At 45.6% G+C, this 19606-nt stretch overlaps 1 protein-coding gene across 7 annotated transcripts in view; it reads left to right on the forward strand.

The window, feature by feature from the left end:
* Positions 1-19606, forward strand: part of tjp1b (tight junction protein 1b) — a 32598-nt gene that overhangs the window by 10120 nt on the left and 2872 nt on the right. For 5 of the 7 annotated variants that reach the window (XM_071515361.1, XM_071515362.1, XM_071515358.1 and 2 more), the window contains exons 2-26: positions 3516-3572; positions 4044-4168; positions 4288-4390; positions 4764-5079; positions 5459-5565; positions 6719-6887; positions 7001-7145; positions 9050-9189; positions 9872-9977; positions 10789-10939; positions 12194-12302; positions 12392-12611; positions 12907-13091; positions 13186-13281; positions 13394-13476; positions 13624-13834; positions 13977-14077; positions 14194-14544; positions 14878-15102; positions 16190-17047; positions 17406-17497; positions 17764-17979; positions 18131-18267; positions 18477-18948; positions 19128-19345. In XM_071515361.1, the coding sequence (XP_071371462.1) occupies positions 3525-3572; positions 4044-4168; positions 4288-4390; positions 4764-5079; positions 5459-5565; positions 6719-6887; positions 7001-7145; positions 9050-9189; positions 9872-9977; positions 10789-10939; positions 12194-12302; positions 12392-12611; positions 12907-13091; positions 13186-13281; positions 13394-13476; positions 13624-13834; positions 13977-14077; positions 14194-14544; positions 14878-15102; positions 16190-17047; positions 17406-17497; positions 17764-17979; positions 18131-18267; positions 18477-18948; positions 19128-19345 (4984 nt within the window). In that variant the 5' untranslated portion in view covers positions 3516-3524. The remainder of the gene's footprint in view (positions 1-3515; positions 3573-4043; positions 4169-4287; positions 4391-4763; positions 5080-5458; positions 5566-6718; positions 6888-7000; positions 7146-9049; positions 9190-9871; positions 9978-10788; positions 10940-12193; positions 12303-12391; positions 12612-12906; positions 13092-13185; positions 13282-13393; positions 13477-13623; positions 13835-13976; positions 14078-14193; positions 14545-14877; positions 15103-16189; positions 17048-17405; positions 17498-17763; positions 17980-18130; positions 18268-18476; positions 18949-19127; positions 19346-19606) is intronic. The other 2 variants (XM_071515360.1, XM_071515359.1) reach the window with 2 other exon arrangements.

A 19606-nucleotide genomic window follows, 5' to 3' on the forward strand; every position in this document is an offset into this window, starting at 1 on the left:
ATTACATCCCTTCAAAGTGAAAGGTGTGTGCGTGTGTGTGTGTGTGTGTGTGTGAGAGAGTGAGTGAGCGAGCAAGGGAGAGGGAGAGATGCACACTGCAGGACCCTGTTTAATCTGTTTTGCTTTTTTCTTCCAAAATTGTGTACAATTTTTACTCCTTTTTGGATCTTTTGGACCTTTCTCCTGTTCCATTTGGGGTTTTACATTGTTTTAAGCATTTTATACTCAAATACTGGTGTTAGAGTAGGCACTGTAGACGTTATTTTAGTTCTTCTTCTTTATATCTTCCAGACAAGCAAACCACATTTCTCATCACCTGATTGCATCATTGGGTCCAATATTGTTTGTTTGTGTGTTATGCTGCGTAAATGGCCATGAAGAACTTCTGAAAGAACTAGTGTCATCTGGAAACAAGTGCCTCTTTTATTGGCTTTTCCGTTCAGTGGTAAACCTTCTATAAATTCAGACTAAATGTTGCAGAGTTCTTTGCATCAGCATTTCCACATTGCTGATCAACTACAAGACATAAATCCTCCTCCTCGAAGAGCAAACTTGTCCAGCGAGAATTCATGCCTCTGTTTCCAGCAATCTTGTTAATATTCAGAAGTCTTTTTTTTTTCTCTCAAGTGTGGTGTATTCTCTGTAAAAGGCCAGAGGGAGTTCCCTTGTTCAAACTTTTGTTCACCCTCCTTTTGTGAGTTCCACCATAAGCTGCTCAGCTGGTTTCTGACTGTTGCTGCTGAGCCAAGAACCTCTGGGGCCACTTGTGGCGGGTCATTCAGCCGCCCATATTCCCAGATGCTAGCTAACGTTTGGCACTTGGCCGACGGGGTCCGAGAGACATGGGACGATGTGTTGTAGGAAGAACCTTGGGTGGTATAACAATAAACAGGACGGCAGTGGAACCAAAGAGTTGGCTAAATAATTACTGTGGGCTTGCTTGGCCTCTTACTTGGTGAGACTGGGCCACAGTAGGTAACGAAGTAGGAGATTGTTTCCTCCAAAACTGAAATGGTGTTTGTTCAGATGGTATTTGTTTTTAGAAATATTTTGCCTGTTGGCTTATCCAAGATGTAGGCTTTGTTTTCAGTATTGGGAACTTAATTAATTTGATCTAAAAAATTGTAAAAACGAATGCCATGTTTGCAGGGCTCAACAAGGATTGTTGGAGCGCTAAGTTAGTACCATGTTCAATCAACATAAAACTGGACTGACAGCACTTAACCTACTAGATGTTTTGGGAGCAATGGTGAATGGGTCTGCAGCTGCCAGCAGGGTGTCAGGCTAAGGGTCCAAGCACTGGAACCGATGCTGCTTTTAATGAAAGATTCATCCCCCCTCTCATATTTCACTACGCTTTAATGTGCCGCAACATGAGCTCATTCTGTCCAATGTGTTTTCTGCCTAGGTGGTCGTAAGTGCTGGAAGTTAGTGTCAAAGAAATTACCGGCAAAGCATTGCAGTTGTATAGTGCAGGAGGGAAATGTGTGCTGGCGTGTCTTGGAGTACAGTAATGACTCAGCTCACCTATTAAGGTCAAGCACCCTAGATCAATTTACATGACTAATGGGGGTTACTGCATAAGGTGCCGCAATATTGGTTGTAATATGCCCCATAGGGACGGACGTGATAGTATTTTACACGCTGTCATTGAGTGTCTGATGCATCTTGGGATTGTGGGGGAGGTGAAATGGCACAAGGGGAAATCTATAGGGCACAGAGGGCAGTGCTGACTTAACATCTGAAGGCGTGGACCTATGTCCTGTCTTCTCTAGTTTCCCATTTACTGTTGTGGTTATTGGTTGTTAATGTGAGGATATGCCTTAATTTCAAAGAGTTACAGTCCCTCTGTGTGGCCTCATTGTATTTAATGTAGCAGGGTTTTTTTTTATCATTTTACCTATTGTATTCAATGCATTGTAAACATAGAGCCGCATACTGTGGATCCACCATAAAGGAAGTGTCCTCTGTCTGACACCTACATGTTAGAAGTTAAGTTTCACTCAACTTCCTGGCTGTGTGTGTGTGTGTGTGTGTGTGTGGTCTCTTTGATTGGCAGTGACAGTGTCCTGTGGCTGTGTTGGTGGCTATCAACCCAGAGTGAGCGGCGGTAGCTAAAACCAAGACGGTGCTATCTATATCGCTGTAAATAAACAACAGTGTAAAACACGACACAAGCTGAATAACCTGCCGGCTGAAGCCTTACACGTGGATAGCAGTGACAGTTTGCATCCTTATTAAATTTCGCCTGTGAAATAACATCAGAAAACGGGGCTTGGGACTCCTTTTCTCTCCAGTCACTAGAAGCTCTTACTGCTTACAAGAGGGAATAAAGTGGCAATAGGCCATGCTCAAATTGTTTTATGTTTCAAAATCTGTGTAGTTTTAGACTATTAACTGTCTCACTTTTTCCAATTAATGTTTTCTATGTGTGCTGTTGCTCCTGCCGTACTGAATTTGACAGTGTAGCCTTTGGAATGTGGCTCAGCATATTCCTTATCTCCCTCTCCTGCAATGCAGGAGTGATGCAAATAAATAAAACCTCAATCCCTCAGATGGCTGTTATTTATAAATATATATATATATATTAAAAAAAAGAAACCATCCAAAGCCTTTCACTCGCTTTTCTCAACTCGACATAATGAAAGTCTACTGCATCCAGGGAGAGATACGGAGCCCACTGTGCGTAGGCGCCTGGAAGCAGGTTACTCATGATAAAGGCAATTAGATTGTGCAGACAACACCACATTTTCCCATTTGAAAAAGATGATAATGATGAGCACATGAACCATTCTGCAGTCTTGTGTAACAGAGTTGAAGAAGTCAGGTTAAAGTCATTCATCTGGTAGAAATTCTATGCATATCTATTTTGAGAACAAGCTGACACTGGCTTGAATGCTGAAACGTTTGCGCACTCATCATCTGTGCAATTAAAGTAATTATTTTTGCATGGTCTATGACTGTTGCCATCTTGAGTGCAGAAAACCTTAGCTTGAATTTTGGACTGTTGTACCTGACAGTGCACACCAACTTAATTAACTTGAAGAGCGAGCTTTTGAAATGGCTTCATCAGTAGCATGGGCTTGTGTCATGCTAACAGGTAGAAGACTAATTGGTTTGAGAGTGGGAACAGACGCCTTGACTAGCGCAACGTCCGTAACACTAGCAAATTTGCAGGCTTTGTCTTCCTTATGTTGCATTATTTTACATTTTGCATTACATTTTAAGCATTTTTTGCTAGTGCTGTTATCCAGAGCGACTTTCCTGGCTCAGACTAATTACTGAGCAGAAAAGCGTTCGGTGTCTTGCTCAAGGACACTTTGACTGGACACATGGCTTTTACGTGGATTGAACTCGTGACCCTTTTGTCATGGGGTGGTCAGTCTAACCAACAGGCCACCTTGCTGTTCCATTTTACTTCCTTGGACTTCGAAAACGTCCTGTTCTCAACAGCGTACATCTAAGCCTGGTGCTGTGGTCTTCTGGTGTAACTCTCTCTGTCTTGTGTCTTCCAGAGCGCAGCAATGGAGGAGACTGTCATTTGGGAACAGCACACAGTAACACTACACAGGGTGAGTATCTACTGTCCTCTCTCACATGTTCTCCACCTCCATCTTTGTTGAAACCCAGCCCTCTATCCCAATATTTGTCTTTGTTTCGCTATCTTTGCCCAGGAGAAGCTAACACATTACAGCTGCTAGCGGTCTATGTGCCTGTTGACAGTGAAAAGTTGTTCATTCTTACCATTTTACAGTCCGTTGAGAGCAGAAATAAATATGTAGGCCTAATAGTCGACATGGCTAATATCTTAACTGCTAACAAAAATATACAGTTTGTAAATTTGGTTCACAAACAATCCAAAAATTTGTGGTTTGGATGGCAAATTACAAGCAGGTTAGCATATTCTTGCTCACTCAGCGCCATCTGTCCTTGTCTGTCTACACCTTTTTATTCTGTATCAGATTTCGTAACTCTTCATGTCTGATGGTTTTTGTCTACAAAGACGGCGAGATCAGTGTCCTAATTTATGTTTCTCTGTGCAGGCACCAGGGTTTGGCTTCGGGATAGCCATCTCAGGAGGTCGGGATAACCCTCATTTTCAGAGTGGCGAGACCTCCATTGTCATCTCAGATGTGCTTAAGGGAGGCCCCGCCGAAGGCCTACTGCAGTAAGATCTTGCTCCATTATTAAGAGCCCAGTCAGATTCCTAGTTATTAGTATTTAATTACTGTACCTGCTCCAAAGAGACTCCAACCTGTCTGTTCTCTGTGTTTCCCCTCTCTCTAGGGAAAATGACAGAGTGGTTATGGTCAATGCTGTCTCCATGGACAATGTGGAGCACGCATACGCAGTCCAGCAGCTTCGTAAAAGTGGGAAAAATGCCAAAATTGTGAGTGTCATCAATAGCACGAACACCGCACTATGCATTCTTTTGAAAACTTTGCTGACTATGGTATGGTCAGTATGATCAACTTGTTGAAACTGAAACCAAAGTCAGGAACTACCATGCTTCCAGGGCCAAAACAGGTCAGAAGTGGGGTGTCATGGCATCATATTATATATCCTGCCATGACACCCTACATGACATATGTATGACATGACAAACAGTATGTATGTTATGTGAAAACCCATTGCACTTTAAACATCACATTTCACAACTGACTTGTCAGAGAAATTATTTTGATCGAGGGAATATGATTGAGTCGTCTAAACTTATGTGATAAGTTGTGAGGCTGATCTCATATCTCATTTCCCCCGTCCAGACAATCAGACGAAAGAGGAAGGTGCACGTCCCCATGGGCCGCCTAGGGGAGAGGGAGACCATGTCTGAGCACGACGAGGAGGAGGACAGCTATGATGAGGAGATATATGAGACGCGGAGCGCCCGCAGTGGCGCCTACAGCGGTGTAGGCGGGGCCATGGGCAGGCGCAGCGGCCGGAGCAGCGGGCGAAGGGACAGGGAACGTGAACGCAGTGGCTCGCGGGAGAGGAGTCTCTCCCCACGCTCGGACCGTCACTCGCACAACCTGCCCCCACGCCCTGCTAAAGTCACCCTCGTCAAGTCCCGCAAAAATGAAGGTGAGGCTCACAAAGTCGGGGAAAAGAGGAGTCGGACAGAAGACTAAAGTTTCTTCTTTTGAACCAACTGCAGTGGCTGGTAAATCCCAAAAGTCAGCTTCCACTTTCATTATTTTCCAGATTATTACCAGACAGCTAGAATTCTAGATGAGAATAAGACCTCCAAATCATGCTTGGTTAACTGCCAGAGTAAACACACTTACCAGCCACAAAAATCCAAGTTAACTCAAGTAAATCAAAGTAAAAGAGCAATTAATCTTCTTTAATCAGTAACTCTTAGGGGATAAATCCCTGTGGGAGCAGCAGCTGACAGCTAAGCGAGGTTGTCACGTGAACTCTATGCTAACATCATCTTTGTTGCTGTCGTTCACTTTGTAAGCAGAATATGGCCTGCGCCTGGCCAGCCACATCTTTGTCAAGGACATTTCCCCTGAGAGCCTGGCAGCCAGGGACGGCAACATCCAGGAAGGGGATGTTGTGCTGAAGGTGAGTGGAGTGGAGTGGAGTGGAGTGGAGTGGAGAGGGGATGGGTGGGGGAGGGAGAGAGAGGGGGAGGGAGGGGTGGGTAGGGAGAGAGAGCGAGAGAAGGCGGCGGGGGCGGTGAAGATTTGATATGGGATGACTTTAATAAACATAAATAAAATATTAAAGATAAATAAAACAATTGAGGATGTTGCAATGGTTGTTTTCGATTTGTTTTCATTTTGGTCTTGAGATAGATGGGAAAAAAGAAAATAATTGGTGTTGTGCTGGAATGGGCTGGTATTCATTGTTTTGCCATAACAGCCCTTTTTGTTTTTCACCCTTCTATTCATAGTATTCTGTTAAATCGCTGCACAGCCATCTTGGTAGGAAAATAACCAAGTGATTATAATCAAATGACAGCCACAGCCAATGAGCTGTGTACATGGTAAAGCACCATATTGGTAGGAAATGCATGTGACATCATGTACTATACTGTTGGTTTATTTACCCCATATTGCATAACAGCACTTAATGTAGCTCAGCTCCTTCTCACACGTTGGAGAAAATATAAAGTAGGTCTGTGTGCTCAACAGGTTCTGGTAATTATTTTCTCGTTAGGCTGTTTCAGAACCGTAACCGTTCTGATTCAGTTGTGTCTCACATTCAGCCTCCTCACACACACCATTTCACTTCGTTTTAGTGCTGTGCCAGCAAATGTGCATGGTGCTTAAAATTGAAGGGAAATTTGAATGGCTAATCTAATGACTACTAGGCCGAATTTTCAAAATACCTTACAGGTTATCACACCCTACACTGTACGCGAATCTTGCATGCGTATCATTTTTTTCTTCTAGGCCGCTTCATAGCTTTCCAAATTGATTTCAGCCTATAAAAACACAATCATGTTGAAAGTAATATGGGTCTAATCTTTTGTCTATAAGCAGACAATCCATTTCTAGCCCAATCTTGACTCTAATCATGCACTTTCACAGGTTTAGGTAACTATTTCTCATTTGAGCATATGATTGCTTGAAAATGTGAAAACAAACACAACATGGTTATTTGAAATGTGTGGGGTTTTTTTTACTGGTACCTTTTTAATTCCAATTCTAGTACTAATATTCTTTTGTCATATAAGAAATTAGCTAATAGCCTCTTTTTCTAATTCTCTCAGATCAATGGCACAGTGACAGAGAACCTCTCGTTGATAGACGCCAAGAAGCTGATAGAAAGGTCAAAGGGCAAGCTAAAAATGGTGGTCCAGAGGGACGAGAGGGCAACACTGCTGAACATCCCTGACCTCGACGACAGCATTCCTTCAGCCAACGCCTCTGACAGAGACGGTGAGATAGGTGTTGCTCTTTAGATTCAGCCGAAACGGGGCGTGGCCCGAAAGCCAAACTTGTAAATGTGCATTTCAAACTGCAGTTGCTGACAGCGACTCCTGTTCCATCAGACATTTCAGATATCCATTCTCTGGCATCCGACCATTCCAATCGATCGCATGACAGACATCGTAGCAGCCGCTCCCGCTCTCCGGACAGGCGGTCCGAACCCTCAGACCACTCCAGACACTCCCCCCCGCAGATCAGCAACGGCAGGTAAAGACCATTCATCCATAAAGATAACATTTATATTTTAGGCACATATTCAAACACATATGCTTTCAATGTTATATAATGGTACAAGGTGGCAGCCTATAGGACATTCCTGCGCACATGACTCAGTGTTAATTGACACCTGCAATGGATGAAGGGATCAGCAAAGCCAGGTCATGTGTGTGAAAGGGGTATTCATACTTTGCCAGGTTTGTCTGGTGTTTAACACTATCCTTTTTATTCCCTTTTATACACCGACAGTTGGAGAATACCGTAAGTTTGGCAGCCTTGGCCTTGTGTAAATAGTTACTAGTTGTAGTAGTAAATTCTCAATTGATTTGAAGTAGATTAATAGATGCGTAGATCTCCTTTTTAGATCCTTTTGACAACTATTGTAAACTTGTAGCCATCGTTTCGGTGAAGAAATGATCCCACAGCTGCCTAGAGTAGAGGCGGGTGAGTGGGGGGTTTGTGGCAATCCAAGCGATTATGAATGCCATCAATTTTTGATGAGTTCTGTGTCCTTGATGTGTGGCATCGAGTTCACGTCAGGGAAATCAGTGTTTTGGTTAACAGCGAAGGATTACCTGATGAAATATTGCTGAAGTGACGGTATCTGACATCAATTATTAAGTGACGGGTCTTGTTTTGACTTGGGATCACTGTCACGCAGAACAGAGTCTGTGAAAGTGTCACATGATCTCAGTGTCTGTTGAACGTTGTTTCGGGTATGCAAACCGCACGTTTGGCACGAGGACAGTATGCCTCTAACAATGAGCGGACAATAGGCCATCACCAACTATCAGTGTCAACAGGCTCCCCTTTTTTGTGTGGCTGGGATTGCGACAACTTTCTCTTTTATATCTGTGTCTGGCTGTCTGTGTCTCTTGCCTGCTTTGACAGCTTGTCTGTTTGAGGCAATTTTCAAATTTTGTACTTGTCAAGTTAAGAAACACAAAGAAGAAAACCAGTTAAATCCCGTTCCTAATAATTTACTGTTGAAACATCCAGGCCACTGGAGCACGTTTATCATTCGATGGCATCATGGAAGACAATGTTTTTATTGACAGGAAGGAGAGGTTAGAACAGGTTATTGTTTATTTGAGCCTGACCTGTGACTCTTTCTCCCAGTTCCAGGAAGCTGGCATTAAAAGCATGGTCTCTTCCAGGATGGAGTTGAATAAGCGGTTTTTCCTCTGCAGCTTGTTGGTTATGTTTGTTGCTCAGTCTCTTTCTGTGAAGAAGGCAGCTCTTTGCCAGTAAAGTTGTGCCAGTGACCGGCCATGTGACCAGAAGGTTGGAGTTGTCCCATGTCTCTGAGAGCAGAGCCACAACACTGGGCAACCAGCTTTGCTTACCCCCGTTCTCTACTATATCTTCATTGAAAAACACAATGGGAAGTTCCGTATTTATCAGAACACTGAAATTCTGTTATCATATACAATTATCTTGCTCATAATTGCCCAGGCTTGCTGTGAATCAGTTGGCATGACCTCATTGTTTTAAAACTGGCATTTGAAGTCAAACCTGTCCTGGTCTTTAGCCAGAGCCACACAGTGAAATTCACCTGGAGGACAGAATTCACTCTGCCACCTTAGATAAGCTTCTTCTAAAAATAGAGCACAAAAGAGAGGAGAGACAGAGCAGTGACCTTCAAGACTACGATGCTGCCTCAGACTCTAGCTGTTCTTTTCTGGCCAATGCATGTCCACTGCAGTCAGGAGAAGTTCATGCGGTCTAGGTTATGTATTGAGCTGTGTATAGCCTTGATGTCGTTGACGTATTGTATAGATGTTGCAGCCTTGGAGCTCTTTTGTAGCCTCCGAGCTCTACATCTCTACATTTATAATCTCACCACTTCCTTTTCTAAAGATAAACTGTACAAAAACATCTATTTCTGTCCGCAGTCACAGAAGTCGTGATGACGAACGGCTCTCTAAGCCAGCTTCGACACCAGCGAAGCTAGCGGAGGAGATTCCTCTTCCTCTTCCCAAGCCCATGGAGTCGGCTGTTGCCAGAGAGGAGAAGCAGCTCCCACCGCTCCCAGGTCAGGGCTGCAGCCATCAGCCACCATAAACCAGATGTTTGTGTGTGTGTTTGACAGATATCACCAATTTCGTATATGCGTGCACATGTTTCATTTGTGTCCTACAGCCATACATGTGAGACTCCCTCTCAATGCCGTCCTCCCGGAAACAAATCCAACACGCCCTATTTCCCTGGCTATTACCAGCAGTAGAAAATTAAATGGTTTCATAATGGTGAAATGGAACCTTGTTTGAACCAGTCATTTTTGCCCTTTTTAAAAGCACAACTACCAAAAAAAAGTTAAATCCAGAAGCCTGCTGAGCTTGGCTGAGTTTGCCTGGAGCCAAGTGAAAATAAACGGTATGAGTTGATCGACTCTGACGTTCCTCCCCAGCCTGCAGCACCCTGCTGCCTGTCTGTTTGACCTCTGTGCTCAGGACACTGTGTGCCCGAGTGTGTGTAGTGTGCGTGCGTGTGTGTGTGTGTGTGTGTGTGTGTGACAATACTTTGCCTGGACATTTTTTAACCATATGTTTGCATCAGTGGACTTGTTCTCGGTTTAGCTTATGTATCTGCAGTATTGTTACTTACTGTGTCTGGGGACGTATTCATTTTCTTTAAACATGTACACAGGCGGTTTTACATGTTCATCATCTGTCTGTTCATCAATAACTTTGGTTTGGGTGTGTGTGTGTGTTCAGAGCCCAAGCCGGTTTACGCCCAGCCTGGACAGCCAGATGTAGACCTGCCAGTCAGTCCCTCTGATGCCCCCGTGCCCAGCGCTGCCCATGATGACAGCATTCTACGGTAATCCCTTCTCCAAAGCCTAATACCTTGTACTGATATCTTTCTGCCAATTTTCTTATCATCTAAAAAGCAAAAAAAAAATACTGTGCGACCAATGTGAGTGCCTCTCCATCTCGATCAGCTCTCAACGGACTTTATCGAATGGGAAGGCAACCGTGAGGGGAAAACTTAACCTGCAGTTCACATAGTGACAGCGCGTCTCCGAACAGCAGTTGACAGTTTTTGAAATGCTCCCTTGCACATCCTGCCTTCAGTCGTCTATACGAAGCATGGGCAATTGGGCGAGCCACGAGGAATTCAGTGCTGTTAGATATGTGGATTTCACGGCACACACCAATTTGCTGGCAAATTGAATAAGCAACAGTGAATATGACAGGGTGCACTAAAATAAAAGCTTGTGAGTCAGACCAACGTTGTGTGGTGTTATATTTGTTTATAGTTAATATATTCAAATGTATTGATGTACCCTAGGGCTGGGCAGCAGTGTATTGCATTTTAAGCTATATGGATTCGAGTCCATAAACAAAGGTCAATACCATCGTTGATGATGTTGCATTGTTTTATTGTTTCAGTATATATTTCTTTTTCCACAGATCAATTTCACAGGTTTGCATCGTTAAGCACAGTATGGAGTAAACAATCTGAACAAAGAAACAGAGAAACCTGGCTGGCATCCAAGAGTCATTTGCGTTCCATAAAGTGTAGTTTGCATTGGAAAAAAGCAAATACTGTAAAATATAGTCGTGATATTTTTGCCACTTCACCCAGCCATAAATGTACCTATCTGTAAATGTACCGATCTACTCCTCAGGCCAAGCATGAAGCTGGTGAAGTTCAAGAAGGGGGAGAGCGTGGGGCTTCGGCTGGCTGGGGGGAATGACGTGGGCATCTTCGTGGCCGGAGTGCTGGAGGATAGCCCAGCTGCTAAGGAGGGCCTGGAGGAGGGTGACCAAATTCTCAGGGTGAGAAATGTTTATCAAAATGACAAAACAGACTCACTTGAAATTAACAGCACAGTCTTTGAAATGGTACTCACAAAACAAAGTCTATCAGCTGACTGAAATTTAGAGAAATCCAGTGGTTGTTTATGAATGAATTTAAGATTTGGGGTAAACAAAAAAATGAACATGCATACACTAGAGTACTAAATGTGTTACAAACTTAATCTGAGACTATGTCAACTAAAACAAACCACAGACTAGTTATTGTATCAACTGTATGCTACAAGGGCTAATTTTGTATTCCCTTTTTTTAAACAATGAGTAGCTGATGGTGTCTGTAACAACAGCCGTGCTTTATGGGTATGCATGCCCAAGCTTTTCCCTTTTTATTCATGGTTTTACACACTGGCTGCTCCAAGATTCCTGTACCTCCGGGCCGGTCTCCTAGCAATGGCCCTGGGGGAGCACACAAAAAAACTGTCTGCGTGTTTCCTCTCGCTGTGTTTGTTCCATTTCCTCACAGCCATATATCTCCCTGTTTGTACCTCCTCCTTTCTCCAAGTATAATGAGGAATGGCTTGAGTCCTCAAAGTGCAATAAAACCCGAGGTGTGTAGTTACCCAGGCAATGCTGAGAACAGGAGGAGCTATGTAAACATTTATCTGACTCGAGATTCACACTTTTTGTCATGCACTTAATGTGCAACAAAGCTTACTTATTTTGAGATCATTTGGAAGCTTGTAGTCCTAGATAGCATTGAAGTTATTTTCCCTGAAAAACATAATATTGCTGAACCTACACACCACAATTGCAAGAGAACTGTCAAGTGTTGGATTATATCCGGATCCTTTTTTTTTCCACCTATGATGAAAATGAATGGGATTTTTGTATCCCATTTGCCGAAGTTGTTACATATTTAAACACATTACAACCACAGGGCGGAAGTTGTGTTATCCTCCTTGCAGTCTATGTTATCCTCGCTCCACAAAGCCACAAAATACTGGAATGAGCCAAGTATGGCTTGCAATTTTTTTTTTTTTTCATTGCAGCTTCAAACCCCATCAGAATCCGTCTCAACAAATAAAGAACTGCAAGATAGATGAACCCTCGAAAGCGAAAATAGTTAATGTTATCACTGGATGGAATTAAATGCAATCATTTTACACTATTCATTTTCATGTTAGACTGGAAGTGGGTGGGAATCCCTTGGGCTGAAACATTACACCGCACTTGAGAGGTCTATAGCAGTAACTTGTCTGTTGTCCCTATTTTCAGGTAAATAATGTAGATTTTGCAAACATAATCCGAGAGGAGGCAGTGCTGTTCCTCCTGGACCTTCCTAAAGGTGAAGAGGTCACCATTCTGGCCCAGAAGAAGAAAGATGGTAAGTGAAGTGAATGAGGACAGGAGATGAGAGATTAATTTAGGTGTTGGGTCCCCTGGATCTCTGACTCTCTGCTCTGTCCTGCTCAGTGTATCGGCGAATTGTGGAGTCAGACGTCGGCGACTCCTTCTACATCCGGACGCACTTTGAGTATGAGAAGGAATCTCCATATGGGCTGAGCTTTAACAAGGGTGAGGTGTTCCGTGTGGTGGACACCCTCTACAATGGCAAGTTGGGGTCCTGGCTGGCTATCCGCATCGGCAAGAACCACCAGGAAGTGGAGAGGGGCATCATCCCCAACAAAAACAGGTGACAGCATCCTCACAGTCCTGGAACGTTGTCTTTTGTGTGTCTGCCATGGCTCGAGCTGCACCTCATTCATCTCAAATAATGGCACACTAGATAAACATTTGTCAAAACAGTTGTCTGTCACATAGTTCCCCTCATTGCACCAGATTTGTTATGATTATCACAGGCATGTAACAGCCTCAGGTGTTGGCAGTGTTGAGGTTAGCAGTGCCAAGTCTATAATAGACATTCATTAGGTTGTGTTGTACTAAGAGCTGTCCCTCCCTCTCTCTCTCTCCCTGTCCTTTGTCAACAGAGCGGAGCAGCTCTCCAGCGTGCAGTACACCCTCCCCAAGACGGCAGGGGGCGACAGGGCCGACTTCTGGAGGTTCCGTGGCCTGCGCAGCTCCAAGAGGAACCTGAGGAAGAGCAGAGAAGACCTCTCTGCTCAGCCGGTCCAGACCAAGTTCCCAGCGTACGAGAGGGTGGTGCTAAGAGAGGGTGAGGAATCTGACCATGTGTTCTAGCTGGACAAATACTGCATTGTGAGTCTGTCAGTGTGTTAATATATGTCATGTTTTTTGTTTTGGTGCAGCTGGTTTCCTGAGGCCCGTCGTGATATTTGGGCCCATCGCTGATGTGGCTCGAGAAAAACTCTCCAGAGAAGAGCCAGATCTTTTTGAGCTTGCAAGTATGTTTGTATGAATTTCAGTGCAAAGATTACTACAATTGGAACAAAATCTGTATAGCACTCAATTGTTTTCATTTTATTTTATAAATCCTATTTACCATGTTTTTAACAGAAAGTGAACCTAGAGATGCAGGAACAGACCAACGTAGTTCAGGAATCATTCGTCTTCACACCATCAAGCAGATCATTGACAGAGTGAGTGTGCCTGCTTTCGTCATGTCGAACACATTGTAAATTAGTTTATTTTGTATGTTTATATGTATAATTATTAATTGTAAAATTTATTTGTAATCCTGTCACCATATATATATTTTCTTTGACCTCCCTCTTTATCTAATAAAGGACAAACATGCTGTGCTGGACATCACCCCCAATGCTGTGGACAGGCTGAACTATGCTCAGTGGTACCCGATCGTGGTCTTCCTCAACCCCGACAACAAGCAGGGTGTGAAGAACATGAGGACCCGACTGTGTCCAGAGTCCAGGAAGAGCGCCAGGAAGCTCTATGAGCGAGCCATCAAACTGAGGAAGAATAATCACCACCTGTTCACCAGTGAGTGGGCACAGAATGTAGTAAAAAAAAATCAAAGAGAAACCTGTAAATTCTGTCAAATTTGACTTCCCGGTAAGATAGGATCTTTGCGTTTATTGTTCTTGATGAATTAAGTGATTGTGACTCTGAAATTCTTTCCTAGCCACCATCAACATGAATAACATGAATGACGGCTGGTATGGAGCTCTTAAAGAGACCATCCAGCAACAGCAGAACCAGTTGGTCTGGGTGTCAGAGGGCAAGGTGAGAGACAATCCCCAGTTAGATTTTGTAATCCCATAACATTGAACAGAATTTTGTTTGTCCTGTTAGCCTGACTGAGAGACGTGAGGTGACTTCTCTGCTCTTCTCCTTCTCAGGCGGATGGAGCACCAGAGGATGACTTGGACATCCACGACGACCGTCTGTCCTACCTGTCGGCGCCAGGTAGCGAGTACTCCATGTACAGCACAGACAGCCGCCACACCTCCGACTATGAAGACACAGACACAGAGGGCGGAGCCTACACCGACCAGGAACTGGACGAGACACTGAACGACGAGGTGGGTCTGCCCACGGAGCCTGCCATCACCCGCTCCTCCGAGCCTGTGCGAGAAGACCCACCTGTCATTCAGGATGCTCCTGGTTACCCTGGATACCAGCACCCCGTGCAGCCCGACCCAGCCAATCGCATAGACCCTGCTGGGTTCAAGATGGCCGCTCCGCAGCAGGTAAAGTCCAGATCCAGCAATCGGCAGGTAGTGCCCATGAACAGAGATTGTTGCATTGCTGAAAATATAAGACCGCAGAAAAGAGAAATAGCTCCTCCACGTTCAGTGTCATGTCTTTGCCCTTGTTAGGATTAAGTGTCCTTTTCTAAGTAATAAACCTGTTTTAGAAGCTACCAGTATGTTATCTATTGTATCCACATTTTTGGAAATGCATTCTCTGGCTGGTGTAAAAATGATTCAGTGTATGGAAGAGAATCATGGTGATGGGGTGAGCTGTAGTGTGTGTGCCCTTGGCAGCCTGTGTTATAAATGTCTCTTAACAATACTTCACAGCTAGATGAGGCTGCTCTGTCCATGCCCTCGCTGCCCCCGGCGGTGGCAGCGTCCCCTGCTGTTGAGCAGCCTGTACAGCTAGAGGGTTTGCACCTAGAGGAGCCGCCTGCTGCAGCCGCAGCTCCTCAGGCTGACTCACTTAGCAGCCCCAGCCCTGCCCCTGAGCTAATTCAGCCCCCACCACATGAACCCCACCCGTCTGGGCCGCCTGGTCCAGAACCAAAGGTACCCACTGCTGTTTCACCAGCCACTCGGACCGGGCCTGGGCCCCAGCCTGCTGTTTTAACTGCCTGTCTTCTCGCACACGCTTTCCACTCGCTCTGTGCATGACCTGCCCACGCTGTGTGACTCACTGAGCCCACTGTGTGCCTCTGGCCCCCAGAGAGAATGTGCGACAGACTGGTCCACATGCACCACAGTGGGCTGGGAGACCAGAGGGACTGGTGCATCTGAGTCTTTGACCAGGATGAAGACATCCACAACCAGCCCTAACTGTTGCCTCTTACTTCCTTTGCATGGCTCCTAATGTTTTTTGGGTTCCTTTCAGCTTTAACTCTCTTCCGTAGATGAACGATAGTAGCACTTGCAGTGGCATCGTAGTGGTAGATGTACCGTCTGTTGTAGTGCAGTAGTTGACATTGTTGCATTAGATGCAAACTGAATGTTGGTTGCATGATGAAAGCTAACCTGCAGACAGTATTCTTGGTAATGATTTCTGTCACGCAATTCTCCCTATGGAAAAAACAAACTTGCATAAGCACTGCATTATGTCTTCTGTATGGTAGTATTGTCCTGTATAGATGTCAACAAATCAGCCTTCTTCCATAGGAAGTACTGTAACTAGATTTGCTGTCTACAGGCTACACATCATACGTTTGAAATGAGGCCTTTCAGAAATGTACAAATTGCTTGTTAGTGCACTAATCAGAAAACATGATAATGTGTAAAGATTTGCTGGTGAACATATGGATTCTTCTCATCATTCTTGAAAGGCATCTTGTCAAACAGGCATTCAGAACTGTTTTTGAAAAATGAACAAAGTCTGCTTGTGTAATTGCACTTGACTTGATGTTTGTTTAATTCATTGGTAGTGGGATTTTCAATCTAATGATTTGATTATTTAATGTTATGTATGTTCAGTTCCCCAAGGTTTTAATTTATTTCCCAGTATTTAACTTCTTTATCTTGAATTTATTCTATCTGGTTGTTGGGAAATGATTTTTTCCTGACTGCTTTCTGTCCCTCAACATGATGGTTGCTCAAAATGGACAAAGATGTGATGATGTATTCATTTACTATTCTTTCCCCACAGATGTACAAGAAAGATCTGTACAGTATGGAGGAACCTGTGCGAGTGAACCATGGCCTGAAGCCGTCTATGAGCTACAGTCACCAGCCGCCGTACCAGGACAAACAGCCATACCGCGAATATGACCACCCGCCTTACGGATACGATGGAGGCGGCTACGCAGAACCAAAGCCTCACAACATTGACTCTCACCTGCACTACGACAACCGTGTGCCTCATTACAACGAACAGTGGCCCCCCTACGACCAGCAGACCTCGTCCCAGCCCGCAGGCTACCAGCCGGGCCACCAGCAACCCATGGGCTACAACCCCCGGTCCCCTTACGAGGACGGGCCAGGGAGGGACTACAGCCCGCCTCAGCCGCGCTACGATGAGGCCCCCCCGGTGGGCTACGACGGCAGGCCGCGCCACAGTAAACCTGGGCCCATGCGTTACGACGAGCCACCGCCCCCGCCCCCAGCAGTCTATGACGCCCGCTCCCCTTACGAGGCAGAACCTCACGGCTTCCCTATAAATTCTCCCAGATCGCCGGACCCCCCAAAGCAGTATTACGGTGACTCTGGTCTGAGACCCACCTACAACCCCGGGCTTCCCAACCGGGCGTACAAGCCAGGGATGCATGAGCCAGTGATGAACTCTGAACCCGCCATGCCTCCTCCTAAACCAGATACCCTGCCCTCCCCGGGTGAGCCGGGCATCGCCGCAGGCTCCAAGCCCCTCCCCCCTCCACCCCGGGAAGACCTGGATGATGACCCGGCCATGAAGCCCCAGTCAGTGCTCAACAGAGTCAAGATGTTTGAGAATAAGCGTTCTGTTTCTGTGGACAGGGCTAAGGATGGAGGCGAATCAGCGGCACTTAGGGTAAGTTCCTCACAAATGTATAGACTCATGTAGAATACAAGGTCACCTCAATGGGTCAAAGATTTTCTGCCTCTGTGTTTGATGTAATTAAGTCCGTTATGCCTTTTCCAACACAGGTCATTGGGCTTGCAAGCTAATTAGCAGGCTGCAAGATTATAAAATATTAAGCCAAAAAATAAATGTGAAATCAGCTTCAAGATTATTTTTTGTCAAAGGATTTTCACTGTGGTACTGGTCTGGACTGTGAGACGTCGATCACAGCAGTAGATATCTATATGCGTCTGGCCCATTCATGTGAATGGGAATCTGGATCAGCTGTAGTAAGTGCTAATGATGCCCTCTCGTCATCACTTTCCAGCCTGCAGATGTTCCTAAACCTGTGATTGCACCTGGCCCAGTCCTCAAAGCCAACTCCCTCAGCAACCTGGAGCAGGAAAAGTCCACCTATAGGTATGTAGTCATCATTACAGCACACCACACTGCAGAAAAGGTGGGTGAAGGACAATTCTAAGATGCTTCCTTGCAGAGGAGTCTCCGAATCCATTCATTATTGTTTGAGCTCCACCTAGTGGACAACAGCCACAGCGTAACCATGCAGCAAATCAGACTTATGGTATGTTGTGATAAGACTCCAAAGGGCGAGCAGTCTATTTTACTTTGTCTCTGTTGTTGAATCTCTGCAGCTCTTTTACTGTTCCCTTTGGCTTTCACTTCAGGGCTCCCGAGCCGCAGAAGCCCCAGTCTAAAACCCCGGATGATGTGGTGCGTTCCAACCACTATGACCCAGATGAGGACGAGGAGTATTACAGGAAGCAGTTGTCCTACTTTGACCGCCGTAGCTTCGACAGCAAGGCCATGGGCCAGCCCAGTCCTGGCATCAACCGCTTCCACGATCTGCCCAAACCAGCTCAACTGTCTTACCCTTACAACAGGTATGCACCACGCCTCATGCCAGTGATAGTGTCGGCTGATGTAATGCCACACTTGCAGTTCAAAACCAGCACAGCGGCTCTCTGTTCACACCAGTCACTGAGACACATTTGCCTTTGGTGAAACTGTATTGTTTGTGTCTCCCTACTGTAGGGTCGAGTCTGTGGAGAAGGTGAGTCCAGTGGAGAAAAGGTATGAACCGCTGCCCCAGATCAGCCCCTCCTCTCAGTATGGGCCACCCACCTCTGCCATCCCACCCAACACGCTGCCCAAACTCAGCCCCAATGAGGGTAAGCACACAAGGACACAGCAATATTTATTACTTCTGCCTGGGGCTGCTGTTTTGCTTGTAATGTTGACAAACTAGGAATATAAGCTTTTTCTATTATTGCACTTACTGAAAGGATAAGAATATTAGCTAAATGGCTGAAGTGCCAAAACTTAATTATTTGACCAAGGCTGTATTTAAGTCCTTCTATCCTCCTCTATATGTTTCCAGTGAACTCCGTACCCGACCCATTGAGCTCACCCAATCCTAAACCGGAGCTGGCAGCTCTGAGGCCGGCCAGCAGGGACGAGTCCACACAAGGGGGGTACCTGCCTCCGCGGGGCCTCCCCGATAAATCCCCGGTCAACGGCACCGACGCACCGCCCAAAACCCTGGGCGCTCCTGCTCCCACTAGCTATAACCGCTACGTCCCCAAGCCTTACACCAGCTCGGCCCGGCCCTTTGAGCGCAAGTTTGAGAGCCCCAAGTTCAACCACAACCTGCTGCCCAACGACACGCAGGTGAAGACGGACCTCATCAGCAAGCCCAGCGTGGTGAGCAACAACAGCGGAGGCAAGCCTCAGCTCTCACCGCAGCCCCTGGACCACGACAGCGGCCTGGACACCTTCACGCGTACGATGGACAACAGGCCCAAGTACCAGCACAATAACATCAACGCCATCCCCAAGGCCATCCCAGTAAGGTAAGACACTTTTCAAACCCAGGAACAGGAGTAAATTCTCAGAGAGTAATTACAGAGCTGCTGGAAGACGGCAGACTTGGCCGCTCACTGGAGGTTTGCTCTTCTGTCCTCTGCTGTGCATTCTTCGCTGCCTACAGTGTTTTGACTGATGATACTGACTTTTTGCCTCCGTCCCTCAGCCCCAGCGCGCTGGAGGATGACGACGAGGATGAAGGGCACACGGTGGTGGCTACGGCCCGGGGGATCTTCAACTGTAACGGAGGGGTCCTGAGCTCCATCGAGACGGGCGTCAGCATCATCATCCCCCAGGGTGCCATCCCCGAAAGCGTGGAGCAGGAGATTTACTTCAAGGTGTGCCGCGACAACAGCATCCTGCCCCCCCTCGACAAGGAGAAAGGTCTGTCCCTCGCTCCTCTTCTTGATCTTCAACAGTAGCAAAAGGCAGATTTATTCCTTTTTATCCTAAATATGTCAAGGAACAAGCAAGCACACTAAGCAAAAAATGCACAAACTGCAAGATACTGATGTAGATAACAAAAAATATCCATGATAAACAAGGGAATGGTGGCACAATTATTTTTTTCAAACTAAGGTAAGACTTAACTGCAGTTATGCATTTTTAATGAATGGCTGCATCAGGATAATGCTTTTCAGCAGA

Source organism: Centroberyx affinis, unplaced genomic scaffold (assembly GCF_046629955.1).
Source record: "Centroberyx affinis isolate AG114_WGS23_722 - 3 ecotype Tasmania unplaced genomic scaffold, CSIRO-AGI_Caff_v1 ptg000347l_1, whole genome shotgun sequence".
NCBI classification, from domain to species: Eukaryota; Metazoa; Chordata; class Actinopteri; order Beryciformes; family Berycidae; genus Centroberyx; species Centroberyx affinis.